Source organism: Mobula hypostoma, chromosome 7, assembly GCF_963921235.1.
Source record: "Mobula hypostoma chromosome 7, sMobHyp1.1, whole genome shotgun sequence".
NCBI classification, from domain to species: domain Eukaryota; kingdom Metazoa; phylum Chordata; class Chondrichthyes; order Myliobatiformes; family Myliobatidae; genus Mobula; species Mobula hypostoma.
Window position 1 is genome coordinate 45,139,488 of NC_086103.1, and position 22,383 is coordinate 45,161,870.

Consider the following 22,383-nt stretch of genomic DNA (forward strand, 5'->3'; position numbering starts at 1 on the left):
TCTTCCAGAAATAGTAGGGGACAGAGGGTCCAGTGAGATGGAGGAACTGAGCGAAATACATGTTAGTAGGGAAGTGGTGTTAGGTAAATTGAAGGGATTAAAGGCAGATAAATTCCCAGGGCCAGATGGTATGCATCACAGTGCTTAAGGAAGTAGCCCAAGAAATAGTGGATGCATTAGTGATAATTTTTCAAAACTCGTTAGATTCTGGACTAGTTCCTGAGGATTGGAGGGTGGCTAATGTAACCCCACTTTTTAAAAAAGGAGGGAGAGAGAAACCGGGGAATTATAGACCGGTTAGCCTAACATCGGTGGTGGGGAAACTGCTGGAGTCAGTTATCAAAGATGTGATAACAGCACATTTGGAAAGCGGTGAAATCATCGGACAAAGTCAGCATGGATTTGTGAAAGGAAAATCATGTCTGATGAATCTCATAGAATTTTTTGAGGATGTAACTAGTAGAGTGGATAGGGGAGAACCAGTGGATGTGGTATATTTGGATTTTCAAAAGGCTTTTGACAAGGTCCCACACAGGAGATTAGTGTGCAAACTTAAAGCACACGGTATTGGGGGTAAGGTATTGATGTGGATAGAGAATTGGTTGGGAGACAGGAAGCAAAGAGTGGGAATAAACGGGACCTTTTCAGAATGGCAGGCAGTGACGAGTGGGGTACCGCAAGGCTCAGTGCTGGGACCCCAGTTGTTTACAATATATATTAATGACTTGGATGAGGGAATTAAATGCAGCATCTCCAAGTTTGCGGATGACACGAAGCTGGGCGGCAGTGTTAGCTGTGAGGAGGATGCTAAGAGGATGCAGGGTGACTTGGATAGGTTGGATAAGTGGGCAAATTCATGGCAGATGCAATTTAATGTGGATAAATGTGAGGTTATCCACTTTGGTGGCAAAAATAGGAAAACAGATTATTATCTGAATGGTGGCCGATTAGGAAAGGGGGAGGTGCAACGAGACCTGGGTGTCATTATACACCAGTCATTGAAAGTGGGCATGCAGGTACAGCAGGCGGTGAAAAATGCGAATGATATGCTGGCATTTATAGCGAGAGGATTCGAGTACAGGAGCAGGGAGGTACTACTGCAGTTGTACAAGGCCTTGGTGAGACCACACCTGGAGTATTGGGTGCAGTTTTGGTCCCCTAATCTGAGGAAAGACATCCTTGCCATAGAGGGAGTACAAAGAAGGTTCACCAGATTGATTCCTGGGATGGCAGGACTTTCATATGAAGAAAGACTGGATGAACTGGGCTTGTACTCGTTGGAATTTAGAAGATTGAGGGGGGATCTGATTGAAACATATAAAATCCTAAGGGGATTGGACAGGCTAGATGCAGGAAGATTGTTCCCGATGTTGGGGAAGTCCAGAACGAGGGGTCACAGTTTGAGGATAAAGGGGAAGCCTTTTAGGACCGAGATTAGGAAAAACTTCTTTACACAGAGAGTGGTGAATCTGTGGAATTCTCTGCCACAGGAAACAGTTGAGGCCAGTTCATTGGCTATATTTAAGAGGGAGTTAGATATGGCCCTTGTGGCTATGGGGATCAGGGGGTATGGAGGGAAGGCTGGTGCAGGGTTCTGAGTTGGATGATCAGCCATGATCATAATAAATGGCGGTGCAGGCTCGAAGGGCGAATGGCCTACTCCTGCACCTATTTTCTATGTTTCTAAGTAGCTTTCTTAGTGTCACTATTTTTGAGAAATCAACACCTATCAAGGCACAGAATGCCACCTCATGTTCATACAAGAGAAAGCATTCAAATTTAAAGTAATTCATAATCTAATAATGGAAGCACTATTCATTGAAAATCAGAGCAACAGTTTACCCCATTTTGTGTAAATCTGTATGCAACATGTGAACATGCATCCTTATCTATATATAGTGTTTATACTATATTCACATGGACATGCACAAAATGTTGAAATGTTAGCCAGAATTCTCAGAAGAAGAAATGCTCTCAGCATTCACAGTGCATGCAGATTTTTTGTGGACTTTTGCTTGTAAACATCAAGAACCTGGGCCTACATCCCACCTTCTACAGTGCAAAAAATGAGCCCCTTCTGCTTATCAGATTGAAATATCCTTACCGAGACTTCAGCTGAAGAGATTTGGCCCGAAACGTTGACTGTACTCTTTTCCATTGATGCTGCCTGGTCTGCTGAGTTCCTCCAGCATTTTGTATGTGTTCCCTGGATTTCCAGTGTCTGCAGATTTTCTTGTTTGTGATCGGTTGGTATAAGCAGTTAGGTATGCAAAAAAAGAACATTAAAATGATAAACACAAGAGGGTCTATAGATGCTAGAAATCCAAAACAACACCCTCAAGATGCTGGCAAAACTCAGCAATTCAGGCAGCATCTATGGAAATTAATAGACAGTTGACGTTTCAGGCCGAGCCCCTTCTTCAGGACTTAAAAGAACATTAAAATGATGATGATTCAAGAACCTTTGCCGTTTCAGGCCAGGTCAGAATCAGAATCAGAATTAATATCACTGGCATGTGTCATGAAATTTGTTGTTTTGCAGCAGCTGTCCACGGCAGTACATAATAATAAAATGTCATAAATTGCAATAAATAGTATACATAAAAAAGAAAATTAAATTAAATAAGTAGTGCAAAAAGAGAGGAAAAAGTACTGAGGTAGTGTTCTTGGGTTCATTGTCCATTCAGAAGTCTGATGGCGGAGAAGAAGAAGCTGTTCCTGAAATGTTGAGTGTGTGTCTTCAGGTTTCTGTACTTCCTCATTGACGGTAGCAATGAGAAAAGGACATGTTGTGGGTGATGGGTGTCGACTTTTTGAGGCATCGCCTTTTAAAGGGGTGCTAGCACCCATGGAGCTGGCTGAGTTTACAACTTCCTGCAGCTTTTTTCCGATCCTGTGCAGTCGCCCCTCCATACCAGATGGTGATGCAACCAGTTAGAATGCTCTCCACAGTACATCTGTAGAAATGTGCAAATGTCTTTGCTGACATACCAATTCTCCTCAAACTCCAATGAAATATAGCCACTGTTGTGCCTTCTTTGTAATTGCATCAATCTGTTAGGACCCGGATCATCATCAGAGATGATGACAGCAAGAAACCTGAAACCAATCACCCTTTCCACTGCTAATCCCTCGATGAGTACTAGTGTGTTCTCTCAACTTCCCCTTCCTGAAGTCCACTATCAATTCTATGGTCTTATTGATGTTAGATTATGAAGACACGTCCTCTTTTATTGTCATTTAGTAATGCATGCATTAAGAAATGATACATTATTTCCTCCGGTGTGATATCAGAAAACACAGGACAAACCAAGACTGAAAAAACTGACAAAACCACATAATTATAACATATAGTTACAACAGTGCACAACTTGATGAAGAAGTCCATGAGCACAGTAAAGTTCAAAGTTTCTCAAATGTCCCACATTTCACGCAGACGGGAGAAGGAAGAAAAACTCTCCCTGCCATGCCGACCACAATCCGACTCTGAGTCATCCGAAAACTTCAAGCTCTGATCAGCTCTCCGACACCGAGTACTGAGCTCTGTCCGAACAATTCAACCTCCTCCTCGGTCGCCAAAAGCAGGCAAGGCCGGGGATTTTGAGGCCTACCCTCCGAAAGATTCCCAACCACACAGTAACGACAGCAGCGAACGGGCATTTCAGAAATTTCTCCAGATGTTCCTCTGCACTTTCACGTCCATTCTCCAACAAATCAGAATTGTCCACGGCCCCTATTTAACAGATACAATATCATTTTTCACTGCAGGGCTGCGTACACGCGTCGCCATCATCTCCTCCCGCCATGTTGAGTGCAAGGTTCGTGCTGCAGCACCACTCAACCAGATAATCTATCTCGCTCCTGTACACCTCCTCATCATCTGAAATTCTACCAATAGTTATGCCATTGGCAAATTTTATAGATGGCATTTGAGCTGTGCCTAGCCACACAGTCGTGGGTGTAGGAATCATCCAAGAGGAATTAAGACATCTTTCCAATACTGTACAGGAATTGGAGGATCCTTTAACCAATGTGGTGAAAGCCTACTCCTGCAGCCATGACATCTATTTACGTCGCAGGTTCTTAATGCAGACATCAACCTTGAGAGGCATTTCAATTGACCGCACTCCAGCCTACTGACCAGCTGCAGTGTGCAAGCAGATTGTGCGTCAGCAACATGGTATGATTTTCTGAAGCACAATCTGATGACATAGTTCTTTAAAACTTTATGCCATTCTCCAAGCATCTGAAATGTTAACTAAAATTACCTGTTCCAGCATATCAACTCCTACATTCAGTAGCTTATCTTCCAGTTGAACATAGACTCAAACAGCATAGGAACAAACCCTTCAGGCTCACAATGTTGTGAAGTAATTAAATGGCAACTAAATAAATCCCCTTCCATTTCCTTCACATTCGTGTGCCTATCTAAACATCTTTTAAAAATCCTCTACCATCACCCCAGGCAGTACATCCTCAGCACCCACCAGTCTCTGTGTAAAAAAAATTGCCCCACATGTCTTCTTTGAAATTACCCCTCTCACCTCAAATGCATGCCCTCTGGCATTAGACATTCCAATCCTGGAAAAAAGATATTGTCCGTCTACTCCATCTAAACTCCCATAATCTTACAAATCTCTGTCTTCCCGCAGCCTCCGCCTCTCCAGAGAAAACAACCCAAGTTTGTCCAACCTCTCTTTGTAGCATGTGCCCTCTAATCCAGGCAGCATCCTGGTAAACCTCTTCTGCACCCTCGCCAAAGCATCAACATCATTCCTATAATGGAGCGACTGGAAATGCTGACAATACCCAAGTTGCAGCCTAACTAGAGTTTTATAAAGCTGCAGACTTCCTGACTCGAACTCATTGCCTCAACTAATAAAGGCAAGCACACCACATGCCTTCTTAACCACCCTAATAACTTGTGTAGCTTCTTTTCAGGGAGCTATCTAAATGCTTTTTAAAAATCCCTAATATATTTGCCCCTACTGCAACCCCAAGAAGCGCATTCCAGGCACCCACCACTTTTTATGTAAAATACCTGCCCCTCACATGTACTGTCTCTTTACCTATCAAAGTGCAAGAATTCACATTTGGCAGGATTAAACTCCATCTGCCATTTCTCTACCCATATCTCCAACTGATTCATATCCCATTGTATTCTTTGCTGGTCTTCTACACTATCCGCAACACCATCAAACTTCATATCAGCTGCAAACCTCCTCCTCACCCGTGTACATTTTCATCCAGGTCATTTATATACATCACAAACAGCAGAGGTCTCAGTACAAATTACTGCACAACATCAGTAAAGATGTTGAGGAAACATCAAAGAGAAACATCAAAACATCAAAGAATGAGGAAAGACATTCTTGCCATAGAGGGAGTACAAAGAAGGTTCACCAGATTGATTCCTGGGATGGCAGGACTTTCATATGATGAAAGACTGGATCGAATAGGATTATACTCTCTGGAATTTAGAAGATTGAGGGGGGATCTTATTGAAACATATAAAATTCTAAAGGGATTGGACAGGCTAGATGTAGGAAGATTGTTCCCGATGTTGGGGAAGTCCAGAAAGAGGGGTCAGAGTTTGAGAATAAAGGGGAAACCTTTTAGGACTGAGATGAGGAAAAACTTCTTCACACAGAGAGTGGTGAATCTGTGGAATTCTCTGCCACAGGAAACAGTTGAAGCCAGTTCATTGGCTATATTTAAGAGGGAGTTAGATATGGCCCTTGTGGCTACGGGGGTCAGGGGGTATGGAGAAAAAGCAGGTACAGGGTTCTGAGTTGGATGATCAGCCACGATCATATTGAATGGCGGTGCAGGCTCAAAGGGCCGAATGGCCTACTCCTGCACCTATTTTCTATGTTTCTATCACTAATCACAAATCTCCAGCTAGAAAAAGTCCCTTCGACCACTACCCTGTCTTCAATGGTAAACCAGTTCTGAATCTAAATAGCCAATTCACCAAGGATCCCATGCTTCTTAATGTTCTGGATGTGTCTCCCATGAGGGACCTGGTCAATGCTTTATTAACATCTATGTAGACAACACCTACAGCTCCATCTTCATCAATCACCCTCATAACCTTGTTTAACCTTTAATCCTAGCTTCTAGTGATTTTTTAAAAAATTCTGCTATTTGTGTTTTCTACCCCTACCTACGTCTTCCCACTACCAAAGCCTTCCATGTTGATTGGAAAACTTATTCACAGCACGTTACCACTACTACTAAAATAAATCCTGTTATCCTATATAAACCACTATCCCCAGAACAGTCTGAAAGATCTAATAATCTGAGCATTCCTTTCTTCATCGTCTCTTCAAATTTCAAAGTAAATTTTTTTATCAAAGTACAACATCTCCGTATACAATCCTGAGATTCATTTACCTGTGGGCATAGTCAGTAAATCCAATACTGTAACCATAATAGTATCAATGAAAGACCGCACCCAACAGGATGAACAAACAACCAATGTGGAAGAGATAAACTCTGCAAATACAATAAAGAAATAATAATAATAAATAAGCAATATATATTGAAAATGTGAGATAAAGAGTCATTGAAAGTGAGTCCATCCATTGTAGGAGTAGTTCAGTAATGGGGCAAGTGAAGTTGTACAGTTAATCCACTGTTTCAAGAGCCTGATGGTTGAGGTTAATACAGTAACTGTCCCTAAACCTGGTACTGTACTGTGAGTCCTGAGGCTACTGATCTTCTTCCTGATGGCACAGATGAGAAGACAGCATGACCTGGTGGTGGGAGTCCCTGATGACGGATGCTGCTTTCCTCCAACAGCACCCTGTGTAGATGTGCTCAGTGGAGGAGATAGGATTTATCTCCTTTATCTTAGAATTACTACATTAACTAGCAATCCTGATGTAACAAACTTTGAAGTTTTATGGTTTAAGTACATCTCCTCATTGGGTGATACTATCATGCAGTCAGGACATCAAAACATGCCCAGATCTTTTTAAAATTTTGAATTCTCAGATACCTACTAAGCATGTGTCCCTCATCAAAATCTCTTAATAGTTCTGTGTTATAATTCATTTTGCTACCATTATCAACCACTTGTTTACCAGTACTCCAACCTCAATACTTGATTGACAGCTAAATACTCCCTGGTGATCTTTACACCAGATTCCAGTTGTCTGTGACTGGTAATTGTCACCTCCTTTCCTTTTGTAACATGTTCTGCCTACGGGGAAACATTCACTGCAACGAGCAACCTGGGATATTTGCGATGCATTCTTAAGTTCAGAGACCATGGGAGTGTGCTCAAGTTATTAGAAACGGTCATGAATTTGACACCCAGGACCTTCTGTATGTCACTTATTTATGCACTTCATTTATCCTCTACTCAAAGTTATACACTTGTTCTTAAAAGTAAATGCAAATCATCTAATTTATAATTTAAATTCTCAAACATAGCTAATAATAAATAAAACCACAGTATTTTCAAGTGGGAGACAAACAATAGGTACATTATAAAATGTAGACTTCTTCAGGTTGTTATTTTGGTTTTGAAACTGCTCCCCATGATGACCTCTGAAAATTAAGGGAAAGGTGTTTGTTGTATGCCCACTGTATCAAAACTAAGCACATACTGTGCATTAATTGCTACACTGTCCAATTAACCAACTGTCATTCTCACAGGTGGGACATTTTTACAATAATTTGGCACACTTTTTGTTTTAACTCCAGAGCAAGATTCTGCAAGTTCTACAGCATTTTGCCCTCTGACTCAAGTGTCCCTTGTGTAGTTTCTAAAACTTCACTGACTTCACAAAATTATTAAAGAGAATTCCTTCCTGAAAAAAATGATTGAAATCTATAATCATTTTAAAAATCTTTTCTAGAAGTACCAAAGTATTATAGGAGTCTTAAAAAGTTGAATTGTAGAACAACCTTTCAGAGGATTGGCACTTGAAAAATGGGCCAACAGCCTTCCTTCTGTATTTTACTGGATATTTCCGTGATCCAGTAAATGAATCTGCAACACAAAATGTTCTTACAGAACAATTCGACAATCAATTGGAAGTCAACACCTTGATATTAACTCTTCAGATCTATCTCTTTATAAGTGTATATAGGAATATACACCTATAAAAAGGTCATCGAGATTCCAAACCCATAAATGATCCGAACGCATTTTAAATTCTAAATATGTACTGCACGCTGAACAACCTCCGCTTGGCGATCATTAGAGATTCAACAGAAGGAAGATAAGTTGAAACAAAGTTCTGAACGTTAGGTTTAGAGAAGAAGCGGGCCATGCATTACTGCCGGAAGCAAGAGAAATTAATTGTTGACAGATTTATGAATATTTGTCCTTCATCTTCAATGCACCATCTGTCCACCCATCTCAGAGGTCACAAATTGAAATTACTTGACTTAGAACCTCAAGTATAAAAGTAATCGAAAGAAAAAAAATTTCAGAACAAGCAAATGTGATATGAAAAGTGAAGACCGAAGTAAAATCACTACTCTTCAACAACATAGGAAGCTGCCATTCAGCTCGCAGAGGAACAGTGCTATTCCCCTTGTTTTCCTATACCATTGCCACTTACACATTCTTATCAACGCACGTTTGTTTCTTTCTGCCTTTAACTCAATTCAAGGGATAATTTACAGACACCAATTAAAATGCCAGCACATTTTCCTGACGTGGAAAGAAACCAAAGCACCTTCAGGAAACCTGTGTGGTCACAAATAAATAACGCAAACTCCACGAGAGGTAGGGTCCAACGCAGACTCCTAGATCTGTGAGACACCAGAACTCTTGTTCAAAGCCAAGGTTGTCCTGTATACTTGCTTACTGATTCTAACGCTCTTTGGAATACATTAATCACTACAGCAGAGCAGATGTAAGACTATTCAGCATGAATAGTGTAGTTCAGAGAATACTATGGTAGGCAATCTATAGTATGGCATGATAGCCATTGGGCAACCTACTGGAGACCAGGACTTGAGCAGCAGCCAATGCAGTGTTCAGTTGTTAAAAGACTACATGAAAAATTGGAGGGGAGTTGGTATGCTGTCACTTTGAGAAAACAGCACCTTCCTCCTCAGTGGAGATAATGAATTCATGTAGACCCATCTTTAAAACTGTGGTGGAAATAAATGGATTTACATACTTGACAAACTTCAAGAGTATCCAGTTAAACAGATGCAGCCTAATTACCGATGGTAAATTATCGCTTATTTAGTATTTTTACATCTAGAATTCTCATGCAACTTGAAAAAACTCTAAATATATTAAGCAATTTCATAAAACTTATTCAAAAATGTAAATTTGAATTTGGTAAGCCAGGCTCGAATGTGATTTTGTTCAAACACCATCTCCCATCAGCGTACAGCACAGCAGCTCACTCTCAGTCCCTCACAAGTGGTGGGTGACCCCAGTCAGGTTTCATAACTATTCTCCTGTCTAACTACCACATTGGTTAAGAACACTCCTAGCAAAGGTACCACATGAAAACAGGTTCTAATATCAAAACAGAAATGGAAATGTGTAAAAGATTGAAAAAAGTGAAAATTATAATGTTCTTATGAAAGAATTCAAAATTATCTTCTTAATGATTTATGACTATAAATCACAAGTTGCAAAGCTTAAGACTTCATGAACTCAATGATTAAATATATTTTTCTAATTTATCTTAGGGTTATATACTGAATACTATTGTGTAATATACAACAATGTTTTCTTTAAACAGTTCTCATGCAACCGTCATATTTGTGCAACTATCACCCTCCGTTCCCCATGGATGCTGGATGGCATAGAGAATACTGTAATAGGTTGGGCGCCCACTTGGGAAATAATAACTATCAGGTGCAGTAGGCTCATTGTCTGGGGAAACAGATTCCCTAGCCAGTAGAGCCAATTCAAGTCTCGCAGTCACAATATATATGCTAAAGTATTCATGTTGAGAATATGATGGACACGCCAAGAAACTAGTAATCTGAGTTCCTTAAGAACTGCCAGGAATGTCACCAGAAATTCCATTATAGTGTTCTATTACCGTCAAAAGAAGACTGCTGACCACCGAGTTCCTCCAGCACTGCGTGCGTTGCTACTGGCCATCAGCTGGATGCAGAAGTGTAGGAGGAGGAGAGGACAAAGGGAATGTCTGTGATAGTGTAGGGTGGTGCTGGTTGACGGGCTTAATCCCACTATGATTTTCCACGTCATGCCAAACTGAATATCCTGGCCACTGTTCTTTTCTAAAATGTTGGAGGTTTCTGTTTTGTAACAAGAAATAAGGCAATTTGGTATACTGAATTAAAAACAAAATGCTGGAAAAACTCAGCAAGAAAAGTCAACGAAGTGTATATGTCAGATCAATGACCACTCACCACAATCAATCATTCCTCACGAGCTGCCTGATTTTGTGATTCCCACCACCCACAATTGCAATTCTGTCATGAAAAGGTTATGGAGACATCATAGGGGCACAAAAGAAAATTGTGTTGTAACAAAGGTCAAGGAGGAGGATTGTCAAAACTTTAAACAAAACTTAAACCATTTGGGACAAATTACCCATTTCTGATTTGTAAACACTTAGCAAATAACTTTAGTCCATTTTAAATGATGTTATAATATTTTAGAAAACAGACTCCACAGAGGAACCTGCATTTTCAGATTCTCCTCATCACATGCCTAATGTCCACCAATCACCTCCTGTTCAGAGTTTTAAGTTTATCATGAATGGACAGAGGTTCAATTATATATATGTAAAGCAGTTCCTTATAATCAGCTCAATAAGGCCTTTGTGGTATCCCCAGGAAGTTTAGATTTGTACTTATATACATGAATTAGCCAAACCTAATTTAGAGAGACTAACTTTAAAAATACTTTTCATCCCATTTATTAAACAGGCTTTTCTATGCCCTCGACAGTTAATAGTGTAACACCATAATATTTCCTCTTAATATTTTCATGTTGATTATTTTCAACAGTATTATGATCAAGTTCGACCCAATATGTTCTTTCTTGCCATCTCCGCTTAGTTCAAATTCATCCACCTGCTACACAACTCAATAAGGCATAATAAAGGCAGGGTGGTTACTGTACAAGTAATCCATTTTCTGGGCAAACAATCAGAGACACAAGTACAGTAATCCCAACATGGTTGTTATGGAATTTAAACTCAATAGTTCAATTTAATATCAGCAAATGTATACAGTATACAACCAGAAATTCTTACTCTCCGCAGATATCCTTGAAACAGAAGGAAACCCCAAGGAATGAACGACAGAAAAAAAGACACAAGAACCTCAAAGCCCCCTGCCCCTCTTCTGGCATGAAGCATCAGCTCCCACCACCCACCATGCCAGCAACAGCAAAACCCCCAAACAGAGACCATGATAGTGCATCAGAAACTGTTCATTCCAGCATTTCGACATCCCATGGGGTCTCTCTCTCTCATTAACTAGGGACAGACAGATATTGCTCCTTCCACAGCGACAGGGGAGACAACAGTTGCTATTTTGATGTTACAGTCAGTCTGAAGCATGGCTTTTAATCTCGAATTCCTCAACTGGAGAATCGGCAAATCGATTACCAAGTGCTGAGCCCTATGAAAGCCAGTCCTGCTGTCTTCAACGTGCACTTCAGTACATGGCACCAGGGAGAATTCGTGTCCACAGAGTTGCACAGGGCCCAAAGTCACGGTGATAACTACCACATTCTTGATATATACACCCAATTACTTAAGTCTTTCATGGCAGGAACTATGTTGTCTTTTGCCATTGCGGCTTATAAAAATGACAAGTGATATCTGGAAAAAGGGAGGGTGGAAATGGTCCTGGGGTCTTCACCATTGATTTCACACATCATGAAGTCTCATGGTGTAAAGTCAAATTTCTAATACTTCGGCTCCCACCTCACTTAGCTGACAAATCAGTGCTCCTCCACTTTGAACAAAACTTATGAGCACCTGAAGTCCTCTGGGTGAGTGATTGCAGTGCCCACCACTAAGGATGATACCTTCACCAACCAAGCTATTTGATCCAGAATACTGTCGTTGGATTGGGTCCACAGCAGCTGGTAAGCACACCTGATGGCACATGAATGTGTTGAAAAATGGTAAAATTACCACCACACCAGCCAGACAATAACCAAAAACAATTACCCGAGATTTTCACTGGCATTGCTATGGCCATGCTCCCTACCATTAACATTTTAGTGATTATGTTTTATATCTAGATAGCCAGAAATATTGTTAAAGGATGTCAGAGGCTGGTTATTCCTGGCAAAGCCTTAAAGACATGTCAGGATGTGATGGAAAACTCCCCACATGCATGAATGAATGCAACTGAGCAACAACAGATTACACCCCATTCACCTAAATACACCTTCTATCCATATCATGGTTGCAATGATATTTAGAAAAAGCATTTCAATTCCTCACTGAGGTTACTCCAGCAGAGCTCAAACCCAAAGCATCTAACACAGTAGACAAAGGAAGCAAGTGGATAGCAACATGACCAACTCAAAACCTCTCTCCAAGCAACACTCCATCCAAATTTGAAACCACTAACAAGATGCTGGAAATCTGAGCAACACACACAAAACACTGGAGGAACTCAGCAGGCCAGGTAACTATGGAAAAAAGTACAGTTGACGTTTTGGGCTGAAATGTCGACGGTATTTTTTCCGAATAGATGCTGCCTGGACTGCTGAGTTCCTCCAGCGTTTTGTGTGTGTTTATCCGAATTTGAAAATCATTGTCACTAGGTCTAAATCCTGAAACTTCCTAGCCAACAGTATTGCTGGCATCACACACAAAACCCTGGAGGAACCCAGCAGGCCAGGCAGCATCTATGTATGGAAAAGAGCAAACAGTCAATGTTTACTCCTCTTTTCCATACATAAATGCTGCCTGGCCTGCTTAATTCCTCCAGCATTTTGTGTGTGGTGCTTGGATTTCCGGCGTCTGCAGATTTTCTCGTTAGCATTGCTGTCGTGCCTTCATCATAAGTGGTTCAGGGATGGCTCACCATCAAGTTCGCTATGGATAAATGCTGCCTGTGTTAGTAAAGCCACATGTCAAAAAGGGAATAAATGATACAAATGGAATAAAAGTCAACTTCTTTCAAATAGCCTCCAAGAGGACTGCAACCTTGCCGGGATTTGGAGGTTTGCGTGCCTCAATGACCTGGAGAGCTACGTCAGATGGAGTCAGAACTTTTGGCTTTGGCTCTTAGTAGGGTCACCTATGCTAAATAGGTCAAAGGATAGAGGCTAGACTGAGTGGTCCACTGGTCCTCTGGGTTCAGGGATTCAAACCCTGACTGGTAAAACAAAACTTATGGAAACAGCAATGAAGAATCCTTCTACACCTGAGTGCAACAGCATTCCTGAGTCTCCACCCAGAACTTGCATGGCTGACAATAGTGAAAACCAAGCTACTGATATGATGAAGGAAGCCTTGACCACTGGAGATGGCGGATCTTCATTGCTGCCCTAAATGTTGGTATTTTAATATCCCCTTTTACTTTGCATCATTACCCCTAAACACTTAACCTATGTCTTTTCAGATTCCTTTTTTTCTCCCTGTATATAGTAGTAGGCCATTTGGAGCCTTGTGCCTTCCTTATTATTCAAGTGATCATATATACGTCAACTCACCGTGGTTCTTCTGATCTTCACCCTTTAAAAGTTGTGGGAAGGAGACTTGATGGGCCGAATGACCGGCTTCTACTCCTTTGTCTCATGGTCTAAGGGAAGACGAGAAATTGCTGGAGCCCTGGCAGCAATTTTTAATATGTTTCTTAACCATGGGTGAGGTACTGGAAGGAGCTAATGTTCCTTTATTTAGGATGGGCTACAAGGGCAAGCCAAGGAACTACAGGCTGATGACTTTAATATCTGTAGTAGATAAATTGCTGGAGAAAATTCTGAGACATTATCCATTTGCTTTGGAAAGGCAAGGACTGATCAGGGATGGTCAACGTGGCTTTGTGCATGGGAATTCATACCAAGAAAAGTAACAAGAGCAGGGCAGTACTCATTGATTTTAGCAAAGCTTTTGACCAAGTCCCACATGGTACCCTAAGCTTGAAGGTGAAGATCACTTGGGAATCAAGGTAAGTTAGCCAGCCAGATGCAAAATGAGCTTGGTATGAGGATTTAAAGGCTGGTAGTGGATGTTTTTTTTTAAACAACAAAGGCCTGTGACCTGTGCTGTGCTATAGGGATCATTGCTGGTTATACATGTTGATGATTTAGACGAGGATGTAATATAGCATGATTATCATGTTTGTGAATGACACCAAAAGTGATGATGTGCTGGACAATGAAGATTATCTGAGATCTAGATGAATTGGGAAAGTCAGTAAAGGAATGGCAGATGGAATTTAACTCGGACAAGTGCATCTTGAGAAGTTAAACGCGAGCAAGACAACAGTATAAATAGTAGGGTTTTGGAGTGCTGTAGAACAAAGACTCAGGGTCAAGAAGTATATAGTTTCCCTGAATATGGCAACACAAAGTGGCAAAGATAGCATATGGCAGGTTTACCTTCATCAGAAAGGGCACCACTGGTGAAACTTCAGCTGGAATATTGTATGCAGTTCTGGTCACAATACTGTAGAAAAGATATGATGTAGAACGATATAAAAGGATATTGTCAAGACTGGAGAACTAGAGTTATGATTGAGACTGTGTAGGTTGGGACCATTTTCCCTGGAGTGAGGAAAGCCAAGCTAAAATCAAACTTATAAGAAACACTCAAGGTAAGGAGATCTAACTGGAGGACATAAATGAAAGGGAAAAGACTGAAAGGTGAACCCGAGGCAAATTTTTCCTGGAACAAGCTGCCAGAGGAAGCAGTAGACGTTATAACATTTGCAACATTTGAGAGATTTGGACTGTTTTATGGATAGGATAGAGGTACAAAGGCAGGTAATGGGGATAGTTCAGGAAGACATTTTGTTTATCATGGATGAATTGAGCTATAAGGGCCCATTTCACTAAGATTATAGTAGGATAGTCTGAAATTTCATCCAATAACCAAGTCTCCAGAGTTCCTTTTGGATAACCAAGTGCAAAGATTCAACATCCTTTAGGTAAAGTAATTTTTCTCATGCATTTCTGAATGACCTATTTTAAGATTGTGAAGAATATTCTGACCAGGAGGAACTGAGAAATTTATGATCTCAATTAAGACCACTTTAGGGTTCTTCCAAACTCTGCTTAAGCAATCCCCGACTCCAGTAATCAATCCACTGACCATTTGCTATATCCTTCTGTTGCAAATGCCTAATTTCTTCTTAGCTAGTGAAACTGGTCTTGTATGTAATATTTCAGACCCTGCACTCTCAAGCTTGCAGTCAAGCAGAATGCTTTACATTTGCTTATGGCAGTGGGGATTTTACTTTTATAGTATTTTCTTCACATCCATTTGAAGAAAATATTTTTAATTTCTTCAAAATGTGATTTAAGAACTCTTCAGAAAGTAGTGTAAATATCAGCTTATCCCTAGGGACAGTGCTGCTTGTTTTAAAGTAGATTCCATCGTAAAAATCCATCTAATTTGTAAGTTTAATTCATAGGTGTAGACTTGCTAGTCTTACACTCATTCTTCTGTAACATCATAAAATCGTCACGATTAATGACTATATAGCTCATAAACTACACTGATTAAACACCCATCCCAATCAAACCCACCTTCTGGCTTCTACTTAGGCAGCAACTATGTATAATAGATTGCATGTTAAAATGGCAGAGAGTTAATTAATCACAGCCTACAAGTGTAACCAGGAAAAGCTGTCAGAACATCACCCTCCTTGAGCTTGTTTATGGAGTATGTGGGATACCACTTCCAACTAGCGAAATACTAAGTTCAAGCTGTGACTTGTACTAAATTCGTTGAGGCAGCTCTGCCAAAACCAGCTGCTTATTTCCCACTTATATTTCCACACCAAAACGTAAACGTGCTTCAAATGGAGATACAACTTGTATGACCTTGGGAGGAAAATCCTGTTTCTTGCAGTACTGTATACAGACAAGCAACAAGTCTACGTAGGAACAGGAAAGATGAAATGAGAGGATAGCTTAAAAGCTGAGCCTTCAAAGCATGCAAGGAATTGGGTAGAAAAGAGTAGTCTATGAAGCTGAAGGAAGTAAAGAAAGTATATTTGTTTACTTATCTGAATTATCTTGTATCAGTTTCTATAATATGGAGGTAATCAAATGAGCTAGAGAGCCACATTGAAAGGCCTAAATAGACTAGAAGGTTCCAGTAGTAGAAGTCTAGGACCAGAGGAAATAGCCTCAGAATAGGACATTCCTTTAGAATAGAGATGAGAAATTTCTTTCGCCAGAGGGTGGTGAATCTGTAGATTTCATGGCCACAGACATCTATGGAGGCTAAGTCATTGGGCATATTTAAGGTGAAGGTTGCAAGGTACTGAATAAGTAAGGGTGTCGAACATTATGGGGAGAAGGCATGAAAATGAGATTGGGAGGGAAAATAAAGTCAGCCATGATTGAATGGTGGAATGAGCCAATTTGCCTAATTCAGCTCCTGTCTTATGTCTCGTGTTACATCTCACTAATGTGGTCTTGAATTTTGGTATTGTAAAATAAGGTTAAAAAACATACTGGATGCGTTCAATTAGTGCAGGGTGCAAAATTATGAATTATTTACATGCCACAGAACTCTAGGGGGCACTGAAACAGTAACAATTCATATTAGAAGTTCCAGCAAGAGGGCAAAGTGATAGCCTCATTAAACAAAAATATGCCTGGCCAAGCGGTAACATTTATAGGTCAGGTCAGAAAAAAGGAGATAATCAGATATGCAGCTTCAGAAAAAGGTGAACAGAAGAAAAATTGCAAGGAATAGTATCCAAGCTTTGATGCCGAACACATTGTTTCATGCTGTTAATTTAAAATGCTTGAGAAAGTTGAAGCGGAGGAAGAAATAAAATAAATATTGAGAAACCAAACAGTTAAACAGAAAAAGAGCTTGGTTTCAATATTAGAATAAAAAACTATTTTAAGGGAATTGGGCAAATCTACCATACTCAGCCAGGTAAAACAATAGTAGCCATGATGTGCCTACCTATGACCGCAGATGATGGATGTAACAAGAGGTGTGAATAAACAGCCATATATAACCAAAGGGGTCAATGTAATTAACTGGTGTGAAGCTCAGAAAATTAAGAAACATCATTTTTCTTGCAAAAATAATTTAGATGCAAGAATTAAGAAACAGCATCCAAGAGTTACGGAAGGTGATAATTTTCCCTCTGGGCATAATTAAGATACAAGGTGACCACAAAGGCTTACCAATGAGTGATAGGAGGGATAGAAACCATATTAGAAATTAAGTTTAAGTTTACGGCAACAAGATTGATCTAGGTTATGTGATAAACAAAGCACAAAATTCTGTACAGGGGGTCAACTGAAGATCAAAATCAAGTAAAGATGGAATGTAAATAGTATAGAATTTAGGAAACTTTCAGCATGACACAAAGTGGAAAGAATGGTATAACAACAAAAATCTTTAGGATAAAGCAAACTCAATAACCACTTCAAAATTCCAGTATAGGTCAATGTTAATAAAGATGGCACCAGGATAGTGTTATGGCAGAAGTGCAGCCCTTTGGATTAATCAAACCGATGCCCTCTTGAACTGCTCAAATAGGCAAGTGTAGGTATACGGCACTATATTTAAGGCATTTTTCTATCAATACCTAAAAATATCAAGAAAAATATTTTGTTGCTATTTTGTGAGATCTGTTTCACAGCTGGCTGTTATGCTTCTGATAAACCAGAACCTCAAAACTACTGCCTTTAAAGCATATTAGGTTGTAAAGATTAGGAAAGCTCCAACATTAAATAGGGAAGAAACAGCATTTAGCTTTAACAAAAATGATGCAAGGGAGAAGCCACAGAAGGATTTTCAGGCTATCCTACTATAATCTTAGTGAAGGAGACATGAATCAGTGGTAAGCAGGTCAGTGAGATGTTCAAAAGAAAAACCTTTTTGAAGGAAAAATACAAATTCACCATGCATAATGGAAACCACTGATCAGCTGTGATGGTGAGGGCTTCCTACAAGAGTTAGCAAATAGAGGAGCAATGAACCTGAATAAAATGAGCAGCTGCAATTTGACTGCAAAAGCTGGATTGATACAAGGGAAAGGATGCACAGGGTAATAGTATGTGTTTGCACTCTACAAAATGGTATTGTCCAACTTTCAGCCCTACTTGTATGTTACTTCCATCTTACTTACCACTGCCTTTCTCATTTTGAAGTCTGATGCAAGGATACTTTAATGAATTTACTTTCACATTGGCTGGGAAAAGAAAAATCAAATACAGAATGAGAGTACATTTTGAAAGATCACTATCTTTCTGCCTCAGCCAAAAAGATTTGCAGATACTCCAAACAGAAACTGAAGTTTGGTTTATTAATTTTATGTCACCTTCTAACATGGTTATTATCTGAAATGAGTGATTCTTCTTAGCATCTGATTTCAGAACAGCTGAAAGACAAGACTGATGTTGATTGTGCCCTTGCATCTTTTGCTCCTAATCTATCAGAAAAAATGGGTAAGATTAAGCTTTGACTGCAGTGCTCGGGCGATGGCATTTGAGATGAAGAGACATGAAAAACCATCTCAGCTAATCTTTCTGATAAGCAGTTTGAAAACAAAAATGCAAAAAAAAAGTTAGGATCTGCACCATGGCATGATTTTACAGATAGGCTATCACGATGCCTATAAAGATTCAGACTTCCACGTGTTTGACAGTTTACACACATATTTGCAGAATAATTTGTGCAAAATGAATATATTCTCTAACTGAATCTGGGAAAATGTTAAATCAAACTTAAGTCCTAAATCCTCAAACTCCACCAACCCCTCCCACTCACCAAAGAAAAACCACCTTCTCCGGTTTTCAAATTACTTTACATGTCGGCTTCACTATTCAAATAGTCTTGGTGACCTTTAGAACCTCAACGAAGATTTGAATGTAACCAATTATATGCACTTCCTGTTTTTTCCCCCCTCCACTGTCAATCAAACCACTTGTTTATGCGCTCCAATCAAACGTCTTAGATTTTGCACTTGGAAATTTATTTAATCGTATCAATAAAGAACAGATGTAAAAGTAAAATATGGTCTAAAGATCTGAAACTGTTTCCGGAAAAACTCTCTGCATTGCTTTCTAACACCCCAGCTGATTAAAATACTCAACGAAAATTCAGTAATTCTTCAGGCTTACCAAGTAAACTGTATGTTTTTTTATTGTGAAAAAAGTATACAATTATCCTTGATTAGTTGAATACATTATGCAGCTTTACAGCTACTTCTGTGTACATATCAAATACGTCCCCTTTACACATTTTACACACAATTCACTTTTAGGTTCAGAGCCATTTGTATGAACAAATACTTCCCCCTTACACAATGAATTCATGCTATGTTAAAAGGCATATCCACCATAATCTCTGTTTCTGCTTCTACTACTAACACCATAATCTCCCCTGTAGGGTCCAGCAGCATACTTCTCCATACCGCCCCCACCTCTCATGGGGCCATAGTGGGACGGCTCAGGAGAATAGCGCCCAAAGTTATCATAGGCATCGTCGAAATGTTCATTATTGTAACCTCTATCGCCACCATAGCCAGGAAAGCCATAATCCCGAATGCGATCTCCGTAACTTCCTCCCGAAAAGGAACGATCACGTCGGGAATATCCCACATCACCATAACCACCATAAAGATCTCCTCGGCCCCCTCGATCATTGTAGTAGCCGCCTCCGCCGCCTTGCGGCCCGTACCCGGCAGAATTTCCAAAACTGCCATCACTCCGACCGTTTCTTTGGGGAAAGCTGCCAGCTCGACCGCGAGATCTACTTCCGCTCTGCATCTCTTCCTTCGACAACCCTTTCTTGACTTCGCACCGGTAGCCATTAATCATGTGGTACTTCTGGATAACAGCTTTATCAACAGAATCGTGGTCATCGAAGTACACAAAGGCAAAGCCTCTTTTCTTGCCAGTGTCGCGGTCACAGATCACATCCACTTTTTCAATCAATCCATAATCCGAGAAGTAGCTCTGCAAATCGTCTTCGTTGAGGTTTTCTTTGATGCCGCCCACGAAGATCTTCTTTACCTTCATGTTGAAGCCCGGCTTGTTCGAGTCTTCCCTCGGCACAGCTCGTTTCAGATCTACCGTGCGGCCATCTAACACATGAGGCCTAGCGGCCATTGCAGCATCCGCCTCGCTCGGCGAAGAATACGTAACGAACCCGAAGCCTCGGGGGCGCCTGGTGATCGTATCTTGAACCACGACACAGTCAGTTAGCTTGCCCCACTTCTCGAAATGGTTTCTGAGGTTCCCTTCCACCGTTTCAAAGCTGAGCCCGCCAACAAATAGCTTACAGAGCTGTTCCCTCGCCATGTTGTACAGCAGCTTTCACCACACACTGCAGGAGACTGACTGACTGCCTAATGAGCTCTATATAAGCGTCGGCGGCGGGGGCGTGACTTCAACCACGCTGGGCGCCTCCGATTGGTCCAGCCCGGGCTGCTAGGTAACCCCAGCCCCATTCTGCGCTACAGCTCGTCCGTTCCATTGTCCTCACCAGAAATAGAACAGCACGGAAGATTCAAAGTGATTGCCTCTGTAACATTTACTAGGGCTTCAAGATGAAAGCAAGTTTAAATATTTCTACAGAGGCATAGTTATCGGTGTAGATTTAAATAACTGCATTTTTAACAATTAGCACTACTACTTAAAATCTACTTTTCCTACATTATTAGTTCAAGGGATATTCGTGCAAGACCTTGATGATTGACTGATTAGCTTTATTTGTTCTACAACTTTGAACGGTAGCCGATGTTCTATAGCCCTTGAGAAAATCTAAGTTTAAAAATGTGCATGTGCCAGAACTAATGTGACTCAGGATAAACTTTCTTTATCTTTTAAAACTACATAACTAAGATTTATAATTACAATTTCTTATTAGTAATTGCAAGTCATGCAGCACTTGTTGAGATATTCTAAATATGTTGATTTTAACAGTGTTGTTTTCCATAGACGTACAATATTATTTTCTAAACCTCTTATAATTTAATATTTTCACAAAATCTCTTCTGTCCCAAGTCACTCTAGTTTTCAGCACTTTGCAGTGCTCAATTGCTGGCCTAGAGCCAGGGTTGGATGGGCTTTTAAATTATCTGGACCAAGTAACAGAATCTGATATTATTGACCATAAAAATTCATGATATTGCCATAAACCAATGGGATTTAAATTAAGCAATAAATTCAAACAGAGAATACAATGAAGTTGATGTTTATTGCTTACATAATTTACATTTGGGCAGTTTCATTTCTACTGCCATATACTCAAAATACTGCAACCACCAACTTGTACATAATTCTTTACAATATGAATGGACAGAGCTAGTCATTAAAAGAACCCTTCTTAATGATGATCTGAAGTTTCTAAGCATCCCAGTTGGCTCCTATTCTACATAGCTAGAATTTGTAAATAAGCTGATCAAATCAGATATATCAAAGATTTCCAGAACTGATCTGGCAAACATTCAAATGACTGTACATGTATTTAGCAAATTTATTTTACTACTAACAAAGAAAAGAAAGTAAAACTAGCACTCATTTCACAGTATCCAAGGACATGGTAGAACTGCGAAACCATGATCAACAGTAGTAAGACATATCAAAACAACTTGAATTAAACATTTCCCCCATTGAGGTGTATGAGCGTATTCGACAACGGTTTTGTTGCAATATGAATGGAACTCTTCAATTTTCTTAAGAAGGAAAAATTACATAAAAAGCAAGGCACAGTTAAGGCCAGTTGGATTAACCAGGCCAACGTCTACTCCACAAGCAGCTCTTCCCCCAAATTATCACTCTCTGCTTGCATTTCTCTATTTCTTCCATCTCATGTTTGGATCCAGGTTCCACAACTAAATTAATGCTACAGAATTCAAATAACCTTGTGCCTGTCCTATTGTTCAATATTGTGTGTGATTTCTCCAAACCTCTTCCCCACCAATCTCTTTGTTATACTAAATAACCATTGATTCCATTAATATTGAAACATCCACAAATCAGTTTGAAAATACTCAAGTGGGATAACACAGGCCTCAAGCACAGAATCCCAAAGATCTGCCTCCTTCAAAGTTTCAGTCAGAATGGTCTCTACTGCATCTGTAGAAATTCAACATTATCCCCTCACTCCTAATTAACAAACTGCAAAACCTGGTCTTTGTCCTCATTCTACAAGTGAATCTTTGACTTCCTTATCAGAAGACTACAGTTAGTGCAAATCAGTAATAACATCTCCTCCTCACTGACAACCAACACAGGCCCACTGTTCT

General features: G+C 40.1%; 2 protein-coding genes across 3 annotated transcripts in view; one reads left to right on the forward strand and one right to left on the reverse strand.

The window, feature by feature from the left end:
- The window catches only part of LOC134349284 (uncharacterized), a 163,076-nt gene that overhangs the window by 114,765 nt on the left and 25,928 nt on the right, over window positions 1-22,383 (forward strand). The window lies entirely within an intron of this gene.
- On the reverse strand, window positions 19,245-20,441 carry LOC134349281 (heterogeneous nuclear ribonucleoprotein A3-like). Its single transcript, XM_063053350.1, has one exon. It carries the CDS (start codon window positions 20,432-20,434, stop codon window positions 19,454-19,456), a length of 981 nt encoding a protein of 326 aa, XP_062909420.1. The 5' UTR covers window positions 20,435-20,441; the 3' UTR covers window positions 19,245-19,453.

What these genes read in the sequence shown, in the direction of transcription:
- LOC134349281 (XM_063053350.1), bottom strand. Translation starts at nt 20,434, where the DNA reads ATGGCGAGGGAACAGCTCTGTAAGCTATTTGTTGGCGGGCTCAGCTTT.